The 26,198-nt window shown below is 40.1% G+C and overlaps 1 protein-coding gene across 24 annotated transcripts in view; it reads left to right on the forward strand.

Annotated features, from left to right (window-relative positions):
- Positions 1-13,463: 13,463 nt before the first annotated feature.
- NRCAM (neuronal cell adhesion molecule) overlaps positions 13,464-26,198 on the forward strand; it is a 91,390-nt gene continuing 78,655 nt past the window's right edge. For 16 of the 24 annotated variants that reach the window (XM_065884427.1, XM_065884428.1, XM_065884430.1 and 13 more), the window contains exons 1-4: positions 13,464-13,572; positions 15,778-15,795; positions 18,642-18,747; positions 20,637-20,833. In XM_065884427.1, the coding sequence (XP_065740499.1) occupies positions 13,464-13,572; positions 15,778-15,795; positions 18,642-18,747; positions 20,637-20,833 (430 nt within the window). The remainder of the gene's footprint in view (positions 13,573-15,777; positions 15,796-18,641; positions 18,748-20,636; positions 20,834-26,198) is intronic. The other 8 variants (XM_065884432.1, XM_065884424.1, XM_065884438.1 and 5 more) reach the window with 1 other exon arrangement.

Raw genomic sequence — 26,198 nt, forward strand, 5'->3', positions numbered from 1 at the left:
TTCCATTGTGTGTGTGTGTGTATATATATATATATATATATATATATATATATATATATATACACCACATCTTCTTTATCCATTCATCTGTCAGTGGACATTTAGGTTGTTTCCATGTCTTTGCTATTGTGAATAGTGCTACTATGGATATAGAGGTGCATGTATTTTTTCTGAATTAGAGTTTCCGTCTTTTCCAGATATATGCCCAGGAGTGGGATTGCAGGATCATATGCAAGCTCTATTTTTAGTTTTTTGAGGAACCTCCATACTGTTTTCCATAGTGGCTATACCAGCTTACATTCCCACCAACAGCGTAGAGGGTTCCCTTCTCTGCCTGGAGCATTCTTGTTATTCTTCCAAGGCAGAGTTCAGCTCTTCATACTGAAGTCTTTCTTCTTCCCTCTTGAGCAGAATTGGTTGCATCCTGCCTGCTTCCTGCTGCTAGTGAAGAACATACCACGTTGTTTTACATTTGGTTACGTTCTCCTAAAGCAACCTTCCCTCTCCCAAGCCCGGATCTGAGCACATCAACGACATGAATTATGTCGAATTTGCTTTTGAATTGCCCCCCGCCCAGAGTATCTGAAACTTAATAGGTATGCAATGAATTTTATTCTTTTTTCTTAAATTGTATTAAAACAGACATAAGATAGAAGGTACCATCTTAACCATTTGTAAATGTACAGTTCAGTGGAATTAAGTGCATTCACGTGGTTATGCAACCATTATCACCATCCATCTCCAGAACTTTTTTCATCTTGTACAACTGAACCTCCGTGCCCATTAAACAATCACTCCCCGTTCCCCTCTTCCCCCACCCTTTAGCATACTCAGCAATGCATACAGGATCACTTGTCTCCATTCAAACCCTCCCTCTCAATGGAAACCAAAAATACACCTTTCAAACATGGCTATTGTTTTCTGGTTCTTATTTGTCTGTCGGACAGCTTAATCCAGTTTGCCAAGTCTGTACATAAGAACTAGGTCTCTTGAACTAGTTAAATGTAGGGACAGAGAAAAAAATGCGAATATATATGTCCTGCGCTTCTAACCAACTTGGATAAAACTCAGAAGTTACCCCGGAGCTGCTATTGAGTACTGACAGATCTGCTGGAGCAATTTCTAGAAGGGTAGTTAGGCCTTCTGAAAACAAAAACAAAATCTTTTTTTCCTCTACAAAACTTAGCAGAGATGTTGGAGGCCAACAATGAAAGTTTTGTACTCCAGCAAAGGCCTAGAACACCCTTTTCAGAAATTCTTGAAGTAGACAGAAACCTAAACTTTGAAAGCGTTCCTCAGACAGGCTAATTGGACATATTTAAGGTGCTGCCCTTGGCCTAGTGAGGTTGGGCAAGGTGGGGGGCCGATGTTTACCAACTTAATCCTGAGCCCGCTGAGCCGGCAGGGAGAGAAAGGACTTTTAAGTTTCTTCTGCCCATGACTGGGTAGCCCCTACACTCACACCCAATACCCAGTGAAAGCCATATCCAGCTATTCTCTTCTGCTCTGGGAATGTCTCTGGGGTCCCTTGGTCTCCAGCCTTATTCTTGGTGGTCTCCCTTGGTATCCTGTCTGTTACCTCTTTCCTGATTTCATCCTTTACCCAGCCCTTTCACTCCTACAGTCTGTCGGCCGCTCTGCCAGCCTTTTGAATTCCCTTCTCCAAAAGATGTTCAGTTTGGCTTCCCTGGACACAGGGATCCAGCCAGTGACGCCCAGACCCAGAAGCCATTGCCCAGCATCAGCCGAGGGCCCCCAAGCCCACTCCTCTCTGAGAAAGCACTGGGCATAGACGTACCTTACCTGCTTCCGTCCTACTGCCCTTTGTTTGAGAGAGTACTCATTTCTGCATTCCTGCCTTGCCTACCTTTCTCAGATCCAATAACCAGCAGCCTTGTGGAATCTGACGCTTAGCTCTCTTTTTTTCCCTGTTTTTTTTTTTCCTTCTGCTGTGGTATCTCAGTGGCTGTACTGCTGGTGGCTACTTTATTAGATTCCACTTACATTATAGCAGGTGCAGCTCTCGTAATTCCGAGTAGGGCTGAAAGAGACCTTAGAGGTAGTCAAAGCATGAGCCCTTGAAGAGGGGCTTCTGTGTAAATATTTTCCTTAAAATAGTCATGATTCCTTACATGTGCTTAAAACTTTTATTTTTCATAGGTATTTTTCTGACCACCTTCTTTATGAATTACCACAATTTCCAAGCAAAAAAGTGACGATAATAATAACGTAACTTGGAAATTTCTAACAGCTGCAGCATTTCTTCTTTCACGGCTATGTCTTCGTCCTCCTGTCTCAATTTTTCTTCTTACTTCCCAACTCTTTCTGGAAAGCCACAAATATTTGTCTTTAGGAACTCAGTTGACCCACAAAAATTTTGTTCATGAATTACTCAACTGAAGAGCTGCAAAGAGGCTGTAATTCTAGGTTTAATGTTCCTATTAACCAACTTTGATGAAAACCAGAGGCTTTTCTCTTCTGATTCTTCCAGGGAGCTGGAAACTTGGACCAAGAATGCTTTCCTCTGGTTGATGCTTCTAACCCGCTCTTTGAGTTGTTATTTCTTGCATACCATAGCAATGAAATTCCATATTTCTTCTATGAAGTCCCTTTAGGGAGTGATAGAAATAGAATATGACCTTTTTATAGAAAAGGTGGTTCCTGAGAAGGGACACAAACAGAATATTCTAGAGCTTTGACTGTTGGCTTGATTGAATCTCACATTGCAGAGAACAGTGTTTCTAACATGAGTGCTTTTGTGTGCTTTGCTTCTGTGGAGAATATGGACTCCTGAGGAGCTAATATTTAACTTCCTGGAGACTGAATTCTCTTCTAAATGCCAGGAGGAAGATATGCTCTTTGAAGTAAATCTGACAAATTCTCTTCAAAGCAAATGATCACTTCCTGATTTTTTTTATAAATGCAGATTTTCACGTAGCCTGTTTAAAGAAAATTAAATGTTCCAGGAATTAAATATGAATTACTCCCCTGTTTGGCTGGTAAATCCTTTGTAATAGAAAATGCATATCAGCAAGTGACTGGGATTTGTTCTTTATATAAAATAGCCTCTAGCCGGAATGAAGGATTTCCAGCTATTTAGTTTATGATAATACACCTTCCCCAGCACTGATAACAAGTGGAAAACACAATTCTTCATGTCATGTCAGACTCCATTTCTCATTTTCACAGTCCCGTTGTGATTATACAGAGCCTGGATACCTTAGCGAAATGCATCTTGAAATGTTACTGTGAAGATTATAGTCATTTGTGACGTGGCAGGAGGGACAGCCTTTGGATTTGATCAATCTGGGCATTCTGCCTGCTCGCCCCCATGCCCAGGCCCATGTCTGGGGGAAACCCAAGTTACAGGAAAGAGTGGTTCAGAAATGCAGCTGAACGGAAGGCAGAGGAGATGGTTGCAGCCAGCCAGCACCCACACAGCCCTTGCACACCACCATCATCCCGCCCCCTGGCTGATCACTGAGAGGAAACAGTACAATGGCCCTCCTGTAGCATGTGACTTCTGAAACTCTTTCCAGAAAGGCACCTTCAGATTTACTGTGAACCAAGCATGCCCTCTGTGGCAGAGATAGTGGTGCCCCAGAGATATTCACAGGCACTGGACATTTCCCAGAATCCCTTGTGGTTGGAGTCATTGACTCCCTCCGGTCCATGGGTGGTGAGCAAAAGATGTGACGTCACCTCTGGGTGGCGGCAGTTAAGAGCAGGAGAACACGGGGACTCTGGAAGCCACGTATTGAGATGGCAACCTCACAAAATGGTGGAGCCTCCGTCAGCCTAGAGCAGAGCCTCTTGCCCACCCACACTGGACATTTGCAAGAGTGATGTATATAAACTGTACTGTGCTGAGACCTCGGGGTTGATTTCTGCCAGCGGTTTAGGCTAATTCTCTCTCCAGCTCTTTCTTCTCCCCATCCCCCCAACTCAGACCATTGAGATCTTGACCCCTGCCATGCATCTCCACCCTGAATGGCTCATACCATTTCGCAAGAATAACAGTTTGTAAATGCTGGCTTCTTATCTTTGACATATGACATAATGTTTTTAGAGTGACTAGCCTGCCAGGGCATTCCAGAATGCTGTTATCTACTATTAACTGGCTGCCATGTTGCCATGTGTTGTTTACTTGACAAGTAGGTAAGGTAGAGCCCATGGAGAATATTAATATCCTGCATGGCCTTTTCTGCTGGAGGTTTTAATAAAGTGTTTCTGATCCTTGTATCTTTTCGGTGATATTTATAGAAATCTCCATTTACAAGAAGATAAGTAGAGCCAGAGCTTGTTTCGGTGACTTGACAAATGTTTCTGAATATATAACGATCGAGGCTCATATTCAGAATTAAATTTCCATTTCTCAGACTTCACCTTTAGAGCAGTTCCCTACTTTCCATTTTTAAAAATTGGAACTTTGTTTCTGTTTCATAATCTGAAGGAAATCACCTGGGAAGCGGACCTTGTGATAAAGTAAGAGACCTGTCTCTAAGGCCTGCCTTTCCCCTTCTCCTTCCCTTTTTCTTCAACTCCCTGTTTAGTAGGTGAGTGCGTAGGTGCAAGTAGAAGCCAAGATTGAGTAGTGGCAAATTCTGGTCTGATTCATGAAGATGGGAAGGTAGAGCTACACAGGGCTCCCTCTCACCCTGTCCTCTAGCTTAGTTTTTGCTTTTCTGCGTTAGAAATAGATTGATATAATCCCTAAGACTCTAAATTAGACATGATCCACAATTATTTTAGTGTAAAAAGTTTTCTTGGATGTCAGTAGTAACTATTTTCTGTTTATTGAGTACAAGTTTTGTATGAGAAATATAACTTAAGTCTGTGTCCTTTGGCTGGACCAACATATATACAAGGAAGTATATCTAGGAAGAAACAAAGTGATAGATCATTTTAGAGGGAAAACCAACATCACCAGACTATTCATTTAGGATTGCTGTGGTTCCAGCCATGATCTTGTAAGAAGATCTGTACATCTAAATCATCAGAACTTTTTTTTTTGGGGGGGGGGGGTAGGAGTTTATTAATTAATTTATTTATTTTTGCTGTGTTGGGTCTTCGTTTCTGTGCGAGGGCTTTCCTAGTTGTGGCAAGTGGGGGCCACTCTTCATCGCGGTGTGCGGGCCTCTCACTATCGCCGCCTCTCCTGATGTGGAGCACAGGCTCCAGACGCGCAGGCTCAGTAGTTGTGGCTCACGGGCATAGTTGCTCCACGGCATGTGGGATCCTCCCAGACCAGGGCTCGAACCCCGTGTCCCCTGCATTAGCAGGCAGATTGTCAACTACTGTGCCACCAAGGAAGCCCCATCAGAACTCTTAAATGGGCAAATTAGCATCTTTCTGGTTGCAAGAAATAGCCGATCTGAGTTTATCTTAATTAATTGTTTCAGGTATCTGTGGCTACATAACAAATCACCTCCAAATTTTGTGGCTTGAAACAATTGATTATTTTTTGTAATTCTGAGGGTTTGTTAGCCCTCAGATAACTGGCACCTGGTTTTTCTGTTCTCAGATGGTTCTTCCGTCGCGTATAGTTCAACAAGTCACTTACTCAGCTGATTTTAGCTGGGAGCTCAGTAGGGCCCAGAAAGTCCAAGATGATCTTTCATCTCCCCGAGGTCTCTTTCTACTCTTTCCTCTCACCGTACATAGTCTAGCTAAGCTTCCCAGAGGGAACATGACAAGAGGAAAGCCCGGTGTGCAAACGCTCATCACACCTCTGCTCGCATAATCCTTGCTAAAATCCCATTGGCCAAAGCATGTCCCATGGCCAAGCCCGGAGTCATAGTGAGAAGGGACTACACAAAGGGACACGTGCTGGAGGAGTGCTTCCTGTGGACCACAGTCTGCCTACCATGTTAGCGAAGGCTCATTTTAGAGTTCACACGCTGGAAAAAGACAGGAAGCCCTTTCAACCGCAAGCACTATTCTGGCGACCCTCATAGAGAATTGGAACGTTGTTTGGGATGCCAAGAGTTTGAGAGACCTGGTGATCACAGTGCAAATGGAGCAAGTCCTTGTCATCACCTGCCAGGCATTCCACCAATGCCATGGGCACTCGGTGACTGTCTGCTTCTCCTGACCCTGTTCCTGCCCACTGCCGCATTCTGCTCGGGACACCTCCCATGCCCTGCTTACTCATGGTTTCTCATGCTGCCTTGCCTCTGTGTCATCTTTGGCCTTTGTTCCTGTTCCAAACTGTTGACTCATTCTCTCTTTCCGCCTCATATTCATGCTCCCCACGAGAAAGGAATTTACTACCACTTCGCTGGTCACTCTCCAGCCCTCTAAAATAGCCAAGTCATCTCACAGGCTCTACATGGCCTTTGGTCAGACACCCACGCCTGATTCTTCTAGCCCCGGTCAGGACGATGGCGTCAGTGCAGAAAGACAGACTGTGAACATGGCAAGCGCTGAGGGAATAGTCTCCTCTCTGATCTGTTTAGCTAATTGTGATTGGATTCAGAAGTGGGGGTGAGGAAGGCTTCCTTTGAGAGGCCCTAGTCCCTTTCTCTCTTACTCCTCTCCCAGCCTTCCTTTTCTCTTCAGCTCTCTCACCCCTGAAGCCGATCCTGACAGTTGTCATCAGATAATTGGCTGGACAAGTGTGGGACAGGTGCCACCCTTGGTCATGGTCACCATTAGCCTCACCCATATGCACTTTTCATTAAGCATGCTTTATCCTTTGTTTCGGATCTCTCAGTTAATCATCCTTTACTGTTTCCTTTCTTGTAATTGCTGTGTTAAATTAAGGAGGTGTGAAAAAGCCTGTATCCAAATAATCTCGTGTGTTGCAAATAACTAGATTTTATTGAAAGACTTGGCTGTTTTTGATGATCTAACTTCAATGGCAAAAGGGCTTTAAAATTGTTTTCTATATCCAAGCGGTCCTTAAAATACTGTGTAATGTGTGTTTTTAGACCTCTTCATGCATGAAATATCCCTAGAATAATTCACAAAACTTGGTGTTAGTAGCCCTTGCAGGGGAGAAACTGGGTTGTTGTACTGCCGCCTTTGAATTATATGGTCTTTTGTACCTTATGAATGTTGTACCATGTGCATGTATATTGCCTACTTTCTTTGAGGCATTTTAAATATTTTTAGCTTTAGTTTTTAGTTTAAAAAATTTTTGTGGTTCCCTTTTTGCTTTAAATTGATGAATAGTTGATTTACAATGTTTCAGGTATACAGCAAAGTGATTCAGATAAATATAGATGTATATTCTTTTTCAGATTCTTTTCCATTATACGTTATTATAAGATATTGAATATAGTTCCCTATGCTATACAGTAGGTCCTTATTAGTTATCTATTTTATATATAGTCGTGTTTACCTGTCAATCACAAATTCCCAATTTATCCCTCCTCCCCTTTCCCCTTTGGTATCCGTAAGTTTGTTTTCTATGTCTGTGAGTCAATTTCTGTTTTGTAAATAAGTCCATTTGTACCATTTTTTTAGATTCCACAGAGAAGTGATATCATATGATATTTGTCTGTTTCTGTCTGACTTACTTCACTTAGTATGATAATCTCTAGTCCATCCATGTTGCTGCAAATGGCATAATTTCATTCTTTTTTATGGCTGAATAATATTCCCTTGTGTATATGTACCACATCTTCTTTATCCATTAGTCTTTCAGTGGACATTTAGGTTGCTTCAATGTCTTGGCTACTGTGAATAGTTCTGCTGTGAACATTGGGGTACATGTATCTTTTCGAATTACAGTTTTTGTCTTTTCCAAATACATGCCCAGGAGTAGGATTGCTGGATCATATGATGACTCTATTTTTATTGTTTTAAGAAACCTCCATATTGTTCTCCATAACTACATTGCCTGCTTTTAAAATTAACTTTCTGAAAGTGTGTCTTGCCTACAGTGTCCTAGCTTGTGGTTCCTTTCAAAGGCCAGGGTCAACATGTGGTACAGTTCCAGCAGGCCCTGTTCACATGCCATCCAGTGTGAAGGGGCCCCTGAAGTTGTCTCTGGGCCGCACGGGGAAGGTCTTCTGTAGATATTCACAAACCATTAGCACTTTGTTTTTTAACATCAGTGACTAAACTTGGTAATTCTGTTTGCTTATTGGCTAAATGCAAAATAAGAGGATATGAGAAGAGGGGCAATGTGACAGGCTGAAAGCTCTAGAACTTTTCAGAAGAACTGGAGCTCTGGGTCTGTCATTTCACATACCTTGTGTGTGTCCTTAAGCAAATGACTTTACCATCCTGCATCTCAGGTTCCTTACCAGTAAACTGGGAAATGAAATAGAGTTTCCCTTTCGGGGTTATTGGCAAGATGAGATAAATTAATACATGGAACAAACTCAGAGTGATTCCTGGCACATAGAGGGTCTCAGTGAATAATGGCCACCATGATTGGTTTTTTCCTCATCTGTTTAATGGGTATAATACCTGCTTTCCTATTTTCTGTGATTTTTATGAATACCAAGTAACATAATCAGTTAGAGTGCTCTGAGGAATGGCGATTTGAGCTATTATCAAGATGTATTCTGTCATCTATTACTTGGTTAAAAAACATCTATTAATTATTCACCTTTCCTTCAGTACTATTCCAGGTTCTAGCTACCAGATTCCTTGTAGAATCTCTTATCATGGGACATCCCTCTGGTCTGGGAGGGAATTAGAAATGTGTTCCTCTGCTTCACAAAGTTTGCCTTGTTATTTGAAGAGATCGTTACAATCTCTAGAGTCACATAATCCCAAACTCCTTTTTTCTAAGGCGCATTCCTGGTGGAGTGGAGTTGTGTAGATTTGTGTGACTTTGTTCATGTGTTAATTATACGAAGTGTTTGTCCATTTCTCTCTAATCTTCCTTCCATAGTCGTAGACTCAAAACCAGTGATTGACCAGCACAAGCACGGGCTAGGAATGGGCATTACTGTGCTTATTCCTTTTGGTAAACGTTTAACAAAATATAAAAAGTAACCATCCCAATACTACTCAGCCGTAAAAAAGAGTGAAATAATGCCATTTGTAGCAACATGGATGGACCCAGAGACTGTCATACTGAGAGAAGTAAGTCAGACAGAGAAAGACAAATATATAATATCACTTATATGTGGAATCTAAAATATGACACAAATGAACTTATTTACAAAACAGAGACAGATTCATAGACATAGAGAACAGACTTGCGGTTACCAAAGGGGAAAGGGGTTGGGGGAGGGATAAATTAGGAGTTTGGGATTAGCAGATACAAACTACTATGTATAAAATAGATAAATAACAGGGTCCTACTCTATAGCACAGGGAACTATATTTAACGTCCTGTAATAAACCATAATGGAAAAGAATATATATATACACACATACATGTATATTGATATATAACAATCAGTTTGCTGTACGTCAGAAACTAACACAACATTGTAAATCAACTATACCTCAATTAAAAAAACAAGTAACCATCCCGAGTTGATTGCTGAAAAACGCCTTTCACAGTCAAGATGATGCCACTTCCAGTTAGCTATCCACTCAGTGAGGCCAGCCGCTGAGGGCTCACCAGAGCGATAATTAGTGTGCCAAAGGGCATCCAGTCACATAAGCATCTTTGTTTACTGGCTTAGAGAGTAGATTATGTTACACTGTGCAATCAGCATTGAACCACCCATGTTGGGAAGCTGAAAAGTACAGACAGGCTAGAATGAAGTGGTAAGTAATGCACGGCCTTCTGGTTCTAGTGGAGAGCTGCTATTTTTTTTTTTCAAATAATTTCAGTTTTCACTTGAGAAAAACAAAGATTTTCTTTGCTTTCTTAATGACAGGACTTCTTAAGCAACAAGAGAGCTATGTTTCTTGGGCTTAATATGAATCCTTTGTCAAAACCTTAGGTTTTTCTTTTAAAATATATGGTAAAAATGTGAGGCAACGTGTGCTGTATGGTTTAATATGAATTTTAGGCAAAAGAAGTAAGGAAATCTTGAATTGCGTTTCTTTCCTAATGATAGAAAGTTTAATGAAAGAGGGAGATTTTTTTTCCTTCGGTTAAGAGATTCTGTAGGTAATACATGAAAAGTTGCTTTGAACGGAGTGAAATGAAGTGAAATAGTAAAAGGCTTTCCTGTTTATCATTACTCCGGGTTGTTTTAACAATATATGTGGTTTTAAATATCAAGATGATTTATATTGTGAAGATGAACCTATCATTTGCCTCATTCAAGCATGCTTTAAATTGTCTGTGGCAAATATTTTTTGAAAATGATAAGCTATATTGTGCTAACATGCCCTCTAGCCTTGACTAAACAAGTCGCTGCTCTTTCAAATGGGGGTTTCATTCATGTTAATGTAATTGCATTAACCATTTAGTTTTAGTTCACGATTCTCATGTAAGAGAGAATGACCATCCTTTTTCCAAGGTAAAGTAAACGACAGGTGGGCTCCTGGCAGGGCAGGGTGCTGACATCGGTACTCCGAGGGCAGAAGCAGTGGTTTTTCTTTGTGAGACTTGCAAAGCCCATCACTCTTCAAGAGAGAAAGCTCAGTTTTCTGTAGCTGTATTTGATTTTCACTGTGACTGAGTGCCGGGGACCTGATGCTGTCCTTGGGTGTTGGGTTATTCACCTGTGATGGCATTCATAGGAGAAGTCGGTGATTTTCCATGGGCAGCATTTGGAGGGTGGGCTGGGCCATTGCTTTGTCCTCCCCAAACAGAATCTACACTGGAGATGATTTTGTGGCTGTTGGTTTAAATGAACTTACAGCTTCTGAAGAGAGACCACATCTTCATTCCCTGTAGTTCACGAGCTCCTCTCGCTGTGAAGATTTACTCATGTCTCTTTAAGTAAGTGTTGTTTCAGTTTCTCTTAAGATTTTTTCTTTATATAACACTGTGATTTAATGTGGAATATTTTCTTCCATCTATATTCTGAAAAGGCAAGGCAGGTTGAATGATACTTTCTTTTACACGACGTTGTGTCATTGTCTTCTCTGTCCTGAAGGATGAGTAGTTAAGGCATCCAAGCAAAATAAGTAATGAATGAAGAACTTGGAAATTGTATGTAGTTGCTTACGATCTTACGGGCATTACAATTTCTTAGTACATCTTTTAGAAAGTGTTTTAGTTCTCTGGCATCTCTTCAGAAAGCTAGGCACTTAAATTGAATAAACTCAGTTAGCTTGACACAAATCAGAAAGGTATGCTTTTTGTTTTCTTGGTGCTTGGTTCTGTCGTTTTCTCTCAGTATGTGTAGTATGTACCATTGACTTGTTTTAGTGCCATTTGTGCCATTTATGTTAATTTTCCTTGAAGCTTATGTGTAAATTCACAATTAGCGTTTCAACCAAAAAAAAAATCATGAGAGACCTAAGTAAATTCGATTAAATGGTATAGATCTGCTTTGCACGCACAGAAAGACGGTCTGGTTTATATTTTGGTTAGAAATGGTTGGGCGAGCTTTTCTACCGGCCTCTCGATGTTTAATGCTCATGATTGTTTATATATTATAATATGGGAAGACAAATTTCCTGGATCTTAAATGAAACCACACAGTATGGATGTTTCGTTCACAAAATAATATTTATATATGTATAATGTCTGTGTTTAGAATATTTTTTTGTATTTGTTTAGCAAGAAATGTCCAACTATAATTATAATCCGGTTCAAATCAGAGCTCAGCTGCTAGCAAAACACATGTTGTCAGCATTGTTTCATTTTTCTTTTATACATTTAAGGTCTCTTCCATACACAGACATGATATGCCAACTGATTTGACCATATTGACAAGAGTTTGGTTTTTAAACCAAGTAGTATAAATATAAACATAGCCACAGGCAGACTGTGGTCAGAGTGCCTATCTGAATACAACCTCACCTTTCCCCTTTCCCCCCTTCACTTTTTTTCTACCAATATTTATTTACTCCCTACCACGTGCCAGGCACGGTGATGAGCTCTGGGGACACAATGGGGAACAGGAAAGATGTTGTCCCTACCCTTCGAGGCTTTCAGTTCAGTGGGAAAGATGGACATTTTAAAAATACACGATTACACCAGTAATTAAGCCGTAAGAACAATCTTAGTTTATAATAATGACACCCCTACCTTCGCAAGAGAGCCATTGGTCACTGACACTTCTCTTTATTGATGAGAAGGTGTGATTAAACCCGTCATTCCAGGTAGAGGTCTGTTGTAGGACAGAGGTCTGTATTCTGTGTGCTCATGTTCTCTTGGTACTTTCATGTGCAAGGCGTACTATCTTAGGTGATAGGAGAGGAATACAAAGATGGGAGAGGCTCAACCTTTGCCTGAAGGAGTAGGAGAGAGAGTATGCATACCCCAAAAAAAGTCTATCACTGTATCTACCTGTATACTATATGTGATGAATAAAACGTAATTTCAGAGATTCTCAGAGAGTGAAATGCCTTCTAGTTTGAGTGATCAGCTCATGTTGGATTGGCCAAAAAGTTCGTTCAGGTTTTTCCATAAGATGTTACAAACGAACTTTTTGGCCAACCCAGTAAACGCTCTATAAAGAAACCCATTGGACATTGTTGAGGAAATAGGGTGGAGAGGGCATTCCAGGTAAAAGGAATAGAATAAACCGAGGCAAGAAGTCAGGACAATTCAAAGCGTACTGAAGGATTGACCCAAGAAAGCAAAGCAGAATCAGACAATCAGGCAAAAAAGAATACTTACATGACAATAGAGGGAAATGAGGTTGGTAGGATAAATTGAGACCAGGTCATTCAAGTTTTTGTATTACTTATTTAAGGATCTATTGAACTTTAATTGGCTAGGTCCCATGGGGCTACTCCCAGTATTTAACCAAAGACCCTTAGGAGAAATAATCAACACTGTTTAGGAGGGTGACTGCAGTGAGGAAGACCTGGAACTCAGAGCCCAGGCATAGCTGTTGCCACGGTCTAGGTAGGAGATGGAGAAGGCCAGAATTCTTGGTGGTTCAACCGGTAAATCAGTGTTTGGGGTTTGAAGCAAATTGGCAACCATGCCCTGAACTTTCCCAGCGGTAATCTCTAGAAAGGAGAAGCCATTAGGCCTCCCCTTCAAAGGCACACCTTCTAACCGATTTATAAGCCAAGTTTTCCTGATCTATTAGGAACATGGTAGCCTCTAGTATAAAGCAGATATTTAAAACGGGAAAACCAGAAGGGTGGCAAAGTTGACAGATTTTGCTTGACATCCCTACAAATATTTCTGACCTAATTTTAGCTGATTTATGAATAAATGAGTCTCTCAGTCTTCAGAGTGAAATATTTAAAAGTTAGAGTTCCATTTAGAGTTCATGTATAATACAGAACTGATTTTCTGTGCTGCCAACTTCCTCTCTTCATTTCCTCCTTTTTTCAAAAGTGCACTATAATTCTTCTCCTATCCTTTTTCAGTTTCCTGCATGAGACTTATTTAAACGTTGCACACACATCTTTTGTGAAAGAAGAAAAGGAAATTCAGCTCGTGGGGCTCAGCGGGAGTTCAGCTAATGCAGCTTAAAATAATGATGCCGAAAAAGAAGCACTTATCTGCAGGCAGAGCACCCCTGATACTCTTCCTGTGCCAGATGATTAGTGCCCTGGAAGTCCCTCTTGATCGTAAGTATTAACGTTGGAAAGCTCTTAGGCCCGGGAGTCAGACCCTCCCCGGCATTTACCATCCCTCTGAACCGTGTGGATGGAGGAGATGTCCGTGTGATCCTGAAAAGTGAAATCAAAACTAATCTGGCTTTTACCTTCAGCACCCTGTGTCTATAAAGAATCAGACCCTAGAAATGGCCATTGAATTGCAGACATATTGTCCCTTCCCTGTCATTATCTTTCCCTCCCCTCAGGTGCTTTTGGTGTACCATGGAGGGGCTGACCAGAGAAGGAGTGAATTGTGAGCTACCCTGATCCTCCTAGCAGGCAACTCTTTATAGAAGCAGTCCCGCAAGAAAACTATAGGAATCGCTTTAAAATGATCACAGAGACCCCCCCACACACCCCGTTTATCCTGTCCCCACATCTCCACCTTCTTTCTTCATATGCTGAGGGTGACAAGATCATCTCTCAGCCAACCCCACGCCCCTCTGTATCCCCAAACTACCCACGGCTCGTTTCTCCGCATTCAGACAAGGCAAAATTCACCTTTGAGTTTTGGATCTTAAATATGAGTTTAGAGCTAGGAAATATATCTTATCGAAAGCCTAGTGAGAGGTCTTTGTTTTTAAAATGGTGATAAAAAACCCAGATGTCAATGTTGAGAATGAAACAAGTCTTCGGCAAAATTACTATTTAAAATGGAGCAAGTAACAGCTACTATAGGAGCCCACCCTTTCCTGAATAAAGTACTGTATATACTGCACTCTCCCTGGGCTGGGTGGCCTGTTTGTAAGAAATAAAGATAATGCTAGGAGCCAACGGGTCACTTTTCCTGCAACGGAAAGCAGAATTTGAAATCTGGACGATTACTGTACTTCAGAATTGGTTTATTCTTCATCCCTAATCAGCGTGACCTCTTTAAATCCATTAGCTTCTTGATTAGAACATCTGTTTGGCGAGCTTTCCAAGGTACAAGGAAGGTACACTTTCCCGGGGGCGATTCTATTGTTGGGATGTCAGTTGTTTTTTTTTTTTTTTTTTTTGCCAATGAGGGAGACAATTAAGTGTCCAGTGGGGAGTGCCGGTGGGGAGACAATTAAGAAGAGATGTGATTGGCCCCATACTTTGTTGACTCCCTTTTCTGTGCATCTTTAGTCTAAAGTGTAAGAAAATGCAACATTCTCCTTCTTTTCAAAAGATATTCATTCAGTGACCTTAATTTCAGTTAAAAAAAAAAAAAAAGAGATATGACTGGTTAAGCCCATTGGAGTTGGAATGCCTAAGTAAGCATTTGCCCTAATGGATGTGTAGAAGAAAGAGCATTTGAGAGAAATGCTTTTGTTCTCTCTTCTGTTAAATATGTTCCCCTTTAATCTGACTGCTCAGTCTTACAATCAGAGGGAAACAGTCACCTACGGCTAACTCAATTATCGCTGCTAATGGAGAACAGCAGAACCATGATGAAAAGAAAGTCACAGGCAACCCAGGTGCTCCTGCATTAACCTTTGCAAGTGGTAATGACAGGCAGCACAGCAGAATCATGTGAACTGCATGCTAATGTCATTTCTTCCCTGCCCCTCTTCCTTATCCCCCCTTTCCATGAGCCGCTCCTTGGGGTGGGTACTAGCAAACCCTGGGTGACTGAGGAATTCTGAAGCAGAAACATGCTAACAGTCTGAAAAGTGCAATTACCTACTTGGCGATTAACCGTAGAAATCTAAAAACCTCAGATCAGTGTTGGATTTGGCTTGGATGGAGCGCTGTCATTGTAGCAATGTCCCATTGTTAGGTATTTTCACCATGTGCATAGTGATGTCTGGGGTAATAGGATCAGACACAACACAGTATGTGACAACTCAGATTAATTGTAGATTTCAGCTGTTTTTCAAATTGAATGTAATTACTTGTCCAGCACAAGGCGTAGGGAATGGAATTAGCCATTCCTATTCCTGGCAGAATCATTTTTTGGCCTACAGCATCCCTTTTGTTCTTCCATATATGGATGTAGAAAGGTCTGCTTCAGGAATAAACAAAACCTTTAATGGGAGTCTCTTTCTCTTGCTACTTCACAACCTCCGCCTTTGCTCTACTGGTTTTTTAGGTCAAATAAAATAGGCAAATGCCCCTTTTATCTTCAGGGTGCTAACGTTCTTATTACTAACACCTGGTTTTCTTTAATCCTGTTTGCCCACTCACCTGCTGATATTGCTGGGGAAAAAGCAAAACTTCTTGAAGACTGTAAGTGTCTTTCTGTCATTACCAGGCAGTGTGAAAATTTGACTGTGTCTTTGTTTTTGAATGAATGCTGTGAATTAAAACGCACGATTTTGTTTTCGTGATTAACGTCTTTTTAAGCGTGTGTGTTTACTGTGGCTAATCATTGCATTTAAATTCCAAGAAGCAGGTTTAATCTATTCCTTACATGAATTCTGAAGACTCAGGTATTACTGTCTTTCTTTTACCAGTATTCTGGGCTACTAACTTCTGAGCTTTGTTCACATCTGATGTAACTCAGTGAGAAAATTCGCAAAATTTGAAGAGAATGTCTGGTTCTAAACGCTGTTAAAGGCTTGCTGGAATAAAAACATGTCTTTGGGTATATATAGGAGGTGGGTGCATGAAAATGCTTCACCCGAGTTCGCTGTCAAACTTCTTCAACCTGTAGGACTGGGTAGACTGGTGTTTCTAAGTGTCATCAGTATAATGGCCTAGAGAATTTGAGAATTGTTTTGATGTGTGCAAAAGACAGCACCCCCATTCACATCATCTCTGAGTGGCGTGCTCTAATCTATAACTGCTGCCTCTGACAGTAGGGCAACGTCTGTCATCTACCTAAAAAAGTCGTTCTCAGGCATTTGAAAAATTCTTTGATATTAGATTAGCCAGGAAAATTATATAAAACCACCTTTTCCCCTTACTACTTCAAAGCCCTTGTTAGTTGCCAGTTGACCTAAGCACGCTTCAAAGAGGTACATCTAGGTGGTAAACTCTTAGCAGTTATGCGTGGCAACTAAGCCAGCTCTGTTACAGACACATGAATAGAAGTTCTGGGTCTGCAACCATTACCCTTGCACCTCTGTCACTTACAGAAAAGCACAAAGAATTGGACTGAGTCACTCCTAAAAATCCCCCTACGCCCACCAGTCCCTGAGTGGGAAATTCTAGGCTTCTTTCCATCATCCCAAACTCTCTACTCCCAAAGCCTGAAGGATCACTCCAAAGTGAAGCTGGTCTAATTAAAAATGTTTATAGCTAACATCACTGAACCATTATAGGACTGGAATGTACTAAGAATTTTACACAAATTATTTTATTTAATTTTCCCAGCAACCCCAAGAGGTAGATACTACTTTTAAACCCTGTTTTTCCTCTATGGAAACGAGGGCTTACAGAAGTTAAGAAACGTGCTTGAAGTCTCACAGCTGGTAAGAAATAGACTCGTTCTTAACCGCTAGCCCAAACTGTTAACCAGCTTTGGTAACTGCCGGCTAGAAGAATGAGTGTCCTGTGAACAGTGCTAGAGGCTGGGAAGAGCAGCTGGCTAAGGAGGACGAGGAAGGGATGGATCTTGCTAAAGGAGTTGAAATTGACGCTGTGCAGTATCCCGCAGTAAATAGGTGCACAATAAATGATGGCAGTTATGAGTTTCATTTTTTATCTGTATTTTAGGTGTTATTTGGATGTTTAGTAAGAGACGTCTGGTGAACAGCCCCGAGACTGCAGACAAAGCAAGAGGAGAGATCCATGTTTACAGATTTATAAGGCATTGAACATGGAAATGATCAATTTAGGCCTGGCAACAATTCACCACAGGAAAGAAAGACAAAAGCTGAGGACGATTATTAAGCTTTGGGAAATACTTGATTGACAGGTGGAAGAAGTTTCACAAAGGAAGCACAGAGCATAGGTGGAGAGGAAAGGGACGATCCAGAATATGAAAAATGATCCAGATAAGTCTGTACATGTTAAAGATGTCCTGTACATTGTAAGATGTTTAGCAGCATCCCTGGCCTCTACCCAACAGATGCCAGGACCACCCCCATCCCAGTGGTGACAACCAAAATGGACTCTGGATGTGGCCAGATGTCCCCCAAGGGCTGGGGACAAATGGCCCCTGGTTGAGAACCACTGGTCTGTGTAAACAGCTCTCCTTCGAGTTGTGCAAGGCAGTGGCTTCCACCAGGAGAGTTCGCTTCTCTCCTGTGCTTTGTGCCTTCCTAGTCGAGCTATTTTGCTGCTCTGAGCAACAAAAGAAGTTGAAATGGATGATTTCTCCAGTCCCTTCCTGTTCTACACTCTGTGATTCTGATTTCACAAGAAGGAAGACGTGGTAATCTTAGAGTGACCTGAACATCAAATGTCCACGTACCAGCTTTTTTCAGATTCAGTTGCTCCAGATCAGAACAGTTTCTCCCTACAATTTGATAATCAACGATCAGATAACACTTTGAAGAGTGAAATGAGAATATTGTTTCCTAAAACAGAGAGCTTCCCAATTCAATTTCTCTTCTAAAGAAGTTTGTTTTATCTTTGCTCCTAGTAGCCACCTACCTCCTGGCTCTAATAAGACATGTCAAGTCTCTAATTTTAACCATCTTTTTCACGTTAGCTTCTCAAATATATTCGTTACCAATGTATTAATTTACACGAGCCCAGTAATGAACTACAAGTCAGTAACTCTTTCCCAAGAAAGATGCAAATTTACCTCATAACTTAAATTTCATTGAAAGGCATCATTTGAATCAAAGCTATCAGAGAAATTTCTCATTGTTACATCAGAAATGAAACTATCTTAATATAAGCTTATATTGGTAATTATTTTCCCATACTTTCAGAGTGGGGAAATGGGCTTTATGAGCACATACAAAGTTACCAAAAGGGAGTTATGCCTTGACTCCAAAATTTTAGGAGTCTTTTAGCTAGCTGAAAATCTGCTGAGGGGGTGTGTCACCACAGTGGAAATTACTAAAAACATTTGGAGCATATGTAGTCTAGGGTAAGTGATTTTGATATAGAAAAAAGTGATTGCTATTATGATATTAAATGATTTATTTCTTTACATTGTTCTTCTTTCTACCATTAAGTGGTACAACCTCCAACCATTACTCAACAGTCTCCAAAAGATTACATTATTGACCCACGGGAGAATATTGTAATCCAGTGTGAGGCCAAAGGGAAACCTCCTCCAAGGTGGGTGTGCTTTGTGCTGTTATAATACTGATAATAAGCATTGATAACTCATGTTGAAGTTAATTTCATGTCCTGCATATTATTAAAGTATCATTTGTAGGTTCATTGTTTTGTCTCTCTGCTTAATTAAATTCTGTTGGTTCTTCTTAAAAACCCAGGTGGTTGCATTTCCATACTGATACCTTTCTGTGATATGCTAAAAAATTGTGGGAAGATGTGGAAAGAGCCTTCTGATGGCTTTCTGACATGGGCAAATTCCTTCTCTATGGGCCTCAGTTTACAGATAAATGTAAAATAAAGAAGTTGAACTTGACAACTTCGAAGATCTCTCCTAGCTCTCTACAAGTCTATAAAATAGCCCCGAGTGGTTTTCCAAACATGGCAGTGTTCAGCACTCAGGATTCTCCATATGCACCTTGGCATGCACACTGTACAGCCTTTTAGAGTTGGGGGAGACATTAGACATTATCTGGTCCAACCAGTGTATCTTATAGATGGGGAACTGATGCCCAGTAATGCTAGGTTAACCTATCCAAGGTCCCACAGCTCCTTAGTGGGTGATCCGTAGTATATGGAAATTCTGGAGAGTTAGATCATTATTTTTGAGAGATAATGTGTATTTTTTTAAGTTATAAAGAAGAGAAATTTTCTCAATATTTTATTGCCAAGTTTGTCTATGACGAGCCTTATTAATCTATCACAGACTGGCACCGGAGAAAAAAATTACCAAAGTATACCAAAAACTTCCATCCAAGGATGGCTTCAAAACAATCTCTTCTGTCATATTATTAGAAACCCTTGAGCACTCAGGCCCTAATGTGATGTCCTTTGATGACACCCCTTTTAGTTTAACATTTAATTAGTACCTCCTGTAACTGTTAGGCAGGAGTTCTCCATCTCAGCTCTGTTGATATTTTGGGCTGGGCAACTTTTTTGCTGTGGAGACAAGAGCTCTCCTGTGCATTGTGGGATACTTTGCAGCATCCCTGGCCTCTACCTACAATAAGCCAGCAGCAGCCAACACCCCTGTCCCCTACCCCAGGAGTTGTGACAACTCCTGCTATAAGGATAAGCAGTGGGAAGGGAAATCCAGGAGGGCTTGGAAATCATGGGAAAGTTTAGAGATTCATGCTTTTGTTAAGAGCATGGCCATTGTTGATTTGTGACCAGTTATCAAGTATTTGATTACTTGGGCACTGGGACTTTTATATAAGGCAGTCTTTTACATAAATAAAACTGAAAAAGAAGACTTTCAGTTGACGATTTGAAATACTTCCTAAGAAATTTACAAAAATTATCTCTAGAATTAAAAATTCTCAAAATATATTTGATATACAATGATCACTTTTAATAACCGACACTTAAAACACCATTGAACTCATGTTGCCTCTCCTCCCAACTCATACTTTGCATTTTGGTAACTTGACACTGGTCTGATCACTTTTAAACACACACATATGTTAGTACTTGTGAAGGCCTTTCTTCTTACACTTCAGCCCAGAGCAAATCTTTATAGGCAGGTTATCAATTCTATGAACAATGGAGTTTACAATTAAAATGCTAATAAAGCTCTAAGAGAGTGTGCCTCGGAGACCTACTTCCTATGTTTTCTTTGAAAGATGACAGGCAGTTTGTATGCATGATTTCTTTATTGAGTCAGATTTTGGTTAGTTCTAATGAAGACATGTACCTTGGTATGTATGGCTGGCACTTTTTTCTAAGTCATAATTCAATGAAACATTTTAGGTGTGGAGCCTATTGTTGTTTTACTGAATACTAAAATCTAATCGTTATTTAGAAATCCATAAAATTGCTAGGAATTTGTTAGAGAGGAAATAATCCTGTTTTTCTGGGCTGTAAACGAGCTTAATCCTTTATGCGTTGGGCAGTTTCTCCTGGACCCGAAATGGGACTCATTTCGACATAGATAAAGACCCTCTTGTCACCATGAAGTCTGGCTCGGGAACCCTCACAGTCAACATCATGAGTGAGGGGAAAGCAGAGACCTATGAAGGCGTTTATCAGTGTACAGCCAGGAATGAACGCGGGGCTGCAATTTCTAATAACATTGTCATCCGTCCATCCAGTAAGTCGGACCTGTTCACCAAACAGGACCCTTTTTAAAGTATAGCTCCAACCCCAGCATCTGTTACACCATCTGAATGCCATTACAAGAAAGCAATGGCATTGATTCCAATACTCTGAAAATCATCACCCCTTTCCACTTGACCTCAATTCCTCAGCGTAATGCTTTGCCAATCCAATGTGTCTTTTGTACAAGTCCAGAATAAAACACCAGGGGTAAGAAAAGTGTATTTTTCCTCAAATTGATCTAATCATTAATTTCTCATGAATCTTATATTTAAGCATACTCCAAACAGCCAGATGGAAATAAATTAGGTATGAAATGGGTAATTGAGGTCTAAGTGTTATTTCTTTAAATGTTTTTTTAATTGAAGTATGGTTGATATACAATATTATAAAAGTTACAGGTGTACAATTTTTAAATGTTATACTCCATTCATAGATATTGTAAAATATTGGCTATATCCCCCATGTTGTACAATATATCCCTGTAGCTTATTATTTTTTAACATCTTTATTGGAGTATAATTGCTTTACAATGGTGTGTTAGTTTCTGCTTTGTAACAAACTGAATCAACTATACATATACATATATCCCCATATCTCCTCCCTCTTGCGTGTCCGTCCCACCCTCCTTATCCCACCCCTCTAGGTGGTGACAAAGCACCGAGCTGATCTCCCTGTGCTATGCGACTGCTTCCCACTAGCTATCTATTTTACATTTGGTAGTGTATATATGTCCGTATATACACTACCACTCTCTCACTTCATCCCAGCTTACCCTTCCCCCTCCCCGTGTCCTCAAGTCCATTCTCTAGTAGGTCTGCATCTCTATTCCCATCTTGCCCCTAGGTTCTTCATGACCTTTTTTTTTTTTTTTTAGATTCCATATATATGTGTCAGCATACGGTATTTGTTTTTCTCTTTCTGACTTACTTCACTCTGTAGGACAGACTCTAGGTCCATCCACCTCACTACAAATAACTCAATTTCATTTCCATTTATGACTGAGTAATATTCCATTGTATATATGTGCCACATCTTCTTTACCCATTCATCTGTCGATGGACACTTAGGTTGCTTCCGTGTCCTGGCTATTGTAAATAGTGCTGCACTGAACGTTACGGTACATGACTCTTTTTGAATTATGGTTTTCTCAGGGTATATACCCCGTAGTGGGATTGCTGGGTCATATGGTAGTTCTATTTTTAGTTTTTTAAGGAACCCCAATACCGTTCTCCATAGTGGCTGTATCAATTTACATTCCCACCAACAGTGCAAGAGGGTTCCCTTTTCTGCATACCCTCTCCAGCATTTGTTGTTTGTAGATATTTTGATGATACCCATTCTGACTGGTGTAAGGTGATACCTCATTATAGTTTTGATTTACATATCTCTAATGATTAGTGATGTTGAGCATCCTTTCATGTGTTTGTTGGCAATCTGTTTATCTTCTATGGAGAAATGTCTACTTAGGTCTTCTGGCCATTTTTTTTTAATTTATTTATTATTTACTTATTATTTATTTTTGGCTGTGTTGGGTCTTCGTTTCTGTGCGAGGGCTTTCTCCAGTTGCGGCGAGCGGGGACCACTCCTCATCGCGATGCGCGGGCCTCTCACTATCGCGGCCTCTCTTGTTGCGGAGCACAGGCTCCAGATGCACAGGCTCAGTAGTTGTGGCTCACGGGCCCAGTTGCTCCGCGGCATGTGGTATCTTCCGAGACCAGGGCTCCAACCCGTGTCCCCTGCGTTGGCAGGCAGATTCTCAACCACTGCGCCACCAGGGAAGCCCTTCTGGCCATTTTTGGATTGGGTTGTTTGTTTTTTTAATACGGAGCTGCATAAATTTTGGAGATTAATCCTTTGTCAGTTGCTTCATTTGCAAATATTTTCTCCCATTCTGAGGGTTGTCTTTTCATCTTGTTTATGATTTCCTTTGCTGTGCAAAAGCTTTTAAGTTTCATTAGGTCCCATTTGTTTCTTTCTGTTTTTATTTCCATTTCTCTAGGAGGTGGGTCAAAAAGGATCTTGCTGTGATTTATGTCATAGAGTGTTCTGCCTATGTTTTCCTCTAAGAGTTTGATAGTGTCTGGCCTTACATTTAGGTCTTTAATCCATTTTGATTTTATTTTTATTTATGGTGTTAGGGAGTGTTCTAATTTCATTCTTTTACATGTAGCTGTACAGTTTTCCAGGACCACTTATTGAAGAGGCTGTCTTTTCTCCATTGTATATTCTTGCCTCCTTTATCAAAAATGAGGTGACCATATGTCCATGGCTTTATCTCTGGGCTTTGTATCCTGTTCCATTGATCTATATTTCTGTTTTTGTGCCAGTACCATACTGTTTGGATTACTGTAGCTTTGTAGTGTAGTCTGAAGTCAGGTAGCCTGATTCCACCAGCTCCATTTTTCTTTCTCAAATTGCTTTGGCTATTCGGGGTCTTTCCATACAAATTGTGAGATTTTTTTTTTTGTTCTAGTTCTGTGGAAAATGCCATTGGTAGTTTGATAGGGATTGCACTGAATCTGTAGATTGCTTTGGGTAGTAGAGTCATTTTCATAATATTGATTCTTCCAATCCAAGGACATGGTCTATCTCTCCATCTGTTTGTGTCATCTTTGATTTCTTTCATCAGTGTCTTATAGTTTTCTGAGTATAGGTCTTTTACCTCCTTAGGTAGGTTTATTCCTAGGTATTTTATTCTTTTTGTTGCAGTGGTAAATGGGAGTGTTTCCTTAATTTCTCTTTCAGATTTTTCATCATTAGTGTGTAGGAATGCAAGAGATTTCTGTATGTTAACTTCGTATCCAGCTACTTTACCAAATTCATTGATTAGCTCTAGTAGTTTTCTGGTAGCCTCTTTAGAATTCTCTGTGTATAGAATCATGTCATCTACAAACAGTGACAGCTTTACTTCTTTTCTGATTTGGATTCCTTTTATTTCTTTTTCTTCTCTGATTGTTGTGGCTAAAAGTTCCAAAACGTTGAATAATAGTGGTGAGAGCGGACAAAATTGTCTTGTTCCTGATCTTAGAGGAAATGGTTTCAGTTTTTCATCATTGAGAATGATGCTGGCTGTGGGTTTGTCGTATATGGCCTTTATTATGTTGAGGTAAGTTCCCTCTATGCCTACTTACTGGAGGGTTTTTTATCATACACGGGTGATGAAATTTGTCAAAAGCTTTTTCTGCATCTATTGAGATGATCATATGGGTTTTCTCCTTCAATTTGTTAATATGGTTTATTACATTGATTTGCATATATTGAAGAATCCTTGCATTCCTGGGATAAACTCCACTTGACCATGGTGTATGATCCTTTTAATGTGCTGTTGGATTCTGTTTGCTAGTATTTTGTTGAGGATCTTTGCATCTATGTTCATCAGTGATATTGGCCTTTAGTTTTCTTTTTTTGTAGTTTCTTTTCTGGCTTTGGTATCAGGGTGATGGTGGCCTCGTAGAATGAGTTTGGGAGTGTTCCTCCCTCTGCTATATTTTGGAGGAGTTTGAGAAGGATAGGTGTTAGCTCTTCTCTAAATGTTTGATAGTATTCGCCTGTGAAGCCATCTGGTCCTGGGCTTTTGTTTGTTAGAAGATTTTTAATCACAGTGTCAATTTCAGTGCGTGTGATTCGTCTGTTTATATTTTCTGTTTCTTCCTGGTTCAGTCCTGGAAGGTTGTGCTTTTCTAAGAATTTGTCCATTTCTTCCAGGTTGTCCATTTTATTGGCATAGAGTTGTTTATAGTAATCTCTCATGATCCTTTGTATTTCTACAGTGTCAGTTGTTACTTCTCCTTTTTCATTTCTAATTCTATTGATTTGAGTCTTCTCCCTTTTTTTCTTGATGAGTCTGGCTAATGGTTTATCAATTTTGTTTATCTTCTCAAACAACCAGCTTTTAGTTTTATTGATCTTTGCTATCATTTCCTTCATTTCTTTTTCATTTATTTTTGATCTGACCTTTATGATTTCTTTCCTTCTGCTAACTTCGGGGTATTTTTGTTCTTCTTTCTCTAATTGCTTTAGGTGTAAGGTTAGGTTGTTTATTTGAGATGCTTCTTGTTTCTTGAGGTAGGATTGTATTGCTATAAACTTCCCACTTAGAACTGCGTTTGCTGCATCCCATAGATTTTGGGTTGTCATGTTTTCATTGTCATTTGTTTCTGGGTATTTTTCGATTTCCTCTTTGATTTCTTCAGTGATCTCTTGGTTATTAAGCAGTGTATTGTTTAGCCTCCATGTGTTCGTATTTTTTACAGATTTTTTTTTCCTGTAGTTGATATCTAGTCTCATAGCATTGTGGTCAAAAAAGGTAGTTGGTATGATTTCAATTTTCTTAAATTTACCAAGACTTGATTTGTGACTTAAGATATGATCTATCCTGGAGAATGTTCCATGACCACTTGAGAAGAAAGTGCATTCTGTTGTTTTTGGATGGAATGTCCTATAAATATCCATTAAGTCCATCTTGTTTAATGTATCATTTAAAGCTTGTGTTTCCTTCTTTATTTTCATTTTGGATGATCTGTCCAAGGTGAAAGTGGGTTGTTAAAGTCCCCTACTGTGATTGTATTACTGTCCATTTCCCCTTTTATGGCTGTTAGCATTTCCCTTATGTATTGAGGTGCTCCTTTGTTGGGTACATAAATATTTACAATTGTTGCATCTTCTTGGATTGATCCCATGATCATTATGTAGTGTCATTCTTTGTCTCTTGTAATAGTCTTTATTTTTAAGTCTAGTTTGTCTGATACAAGAATTGCTGCTCCAGCTTCCTTTTGATTTCCATTTGCCTGGAATATCTTTTTCCATCCCCTCACTTTCAGTCTGTATGTGTCCCTAGGTCTGAAGTGGGTCTCTTGTAGACAGCATATATGTGGGTCTTGTTTTTGTATCCATTCAGCTAGTCTCTGTCTTTTGGTTGGAGCATTTAATCCATTTACATTTAAGGTAATTATCGATATGTATGTTCCTATTACCATTTTGTTAATTGTTTGGGGTTTGTTATTGTAGGTCTCTTCCTTCTCTTGTTTTTCCTGCCTAGAGAAGTTCCTTTAGCATTTGTTGTAAAGCTGGTTTGGTGGTGCTGAATTCTCTCAGCTTTTGCTTGTCTGTAAAGGTTTTAATTTCTCCATCGAATCTGAATGAGATCCTTGCTGGGTAGGGTAATCTTGGTTGTAGTTTTTTCCCTTCCATCACTTTAAATATGTCTTGCCACTCCCTTCTGGCTTAAAGAGTTTCTGCTGAAGATCAGCTGTTAACCTTATCGGGCTTCCCTTGTATGTTATTAGTTGTTTTTCCCTTGCTGCTTTTAATATTTTTTCTTTGTATTTAATTTTTGAGAGTTTGATTAACATGTGCCT

Source organism: Phocoena phocoena, chromosome 9 (genome assembly GCF_963924675.1).
Source record: "Phocoena phocoena chromosome 9, mPhoPho1.1, whole genome shotgun sequence".
In the NCBI taxonomy this organism is placed as follows: Eukaryota; Metazoa; Chordata; class Mammalia; order Artiodactyla; family Phocoenidae; genus Phocoena; species Phocoena phocoena.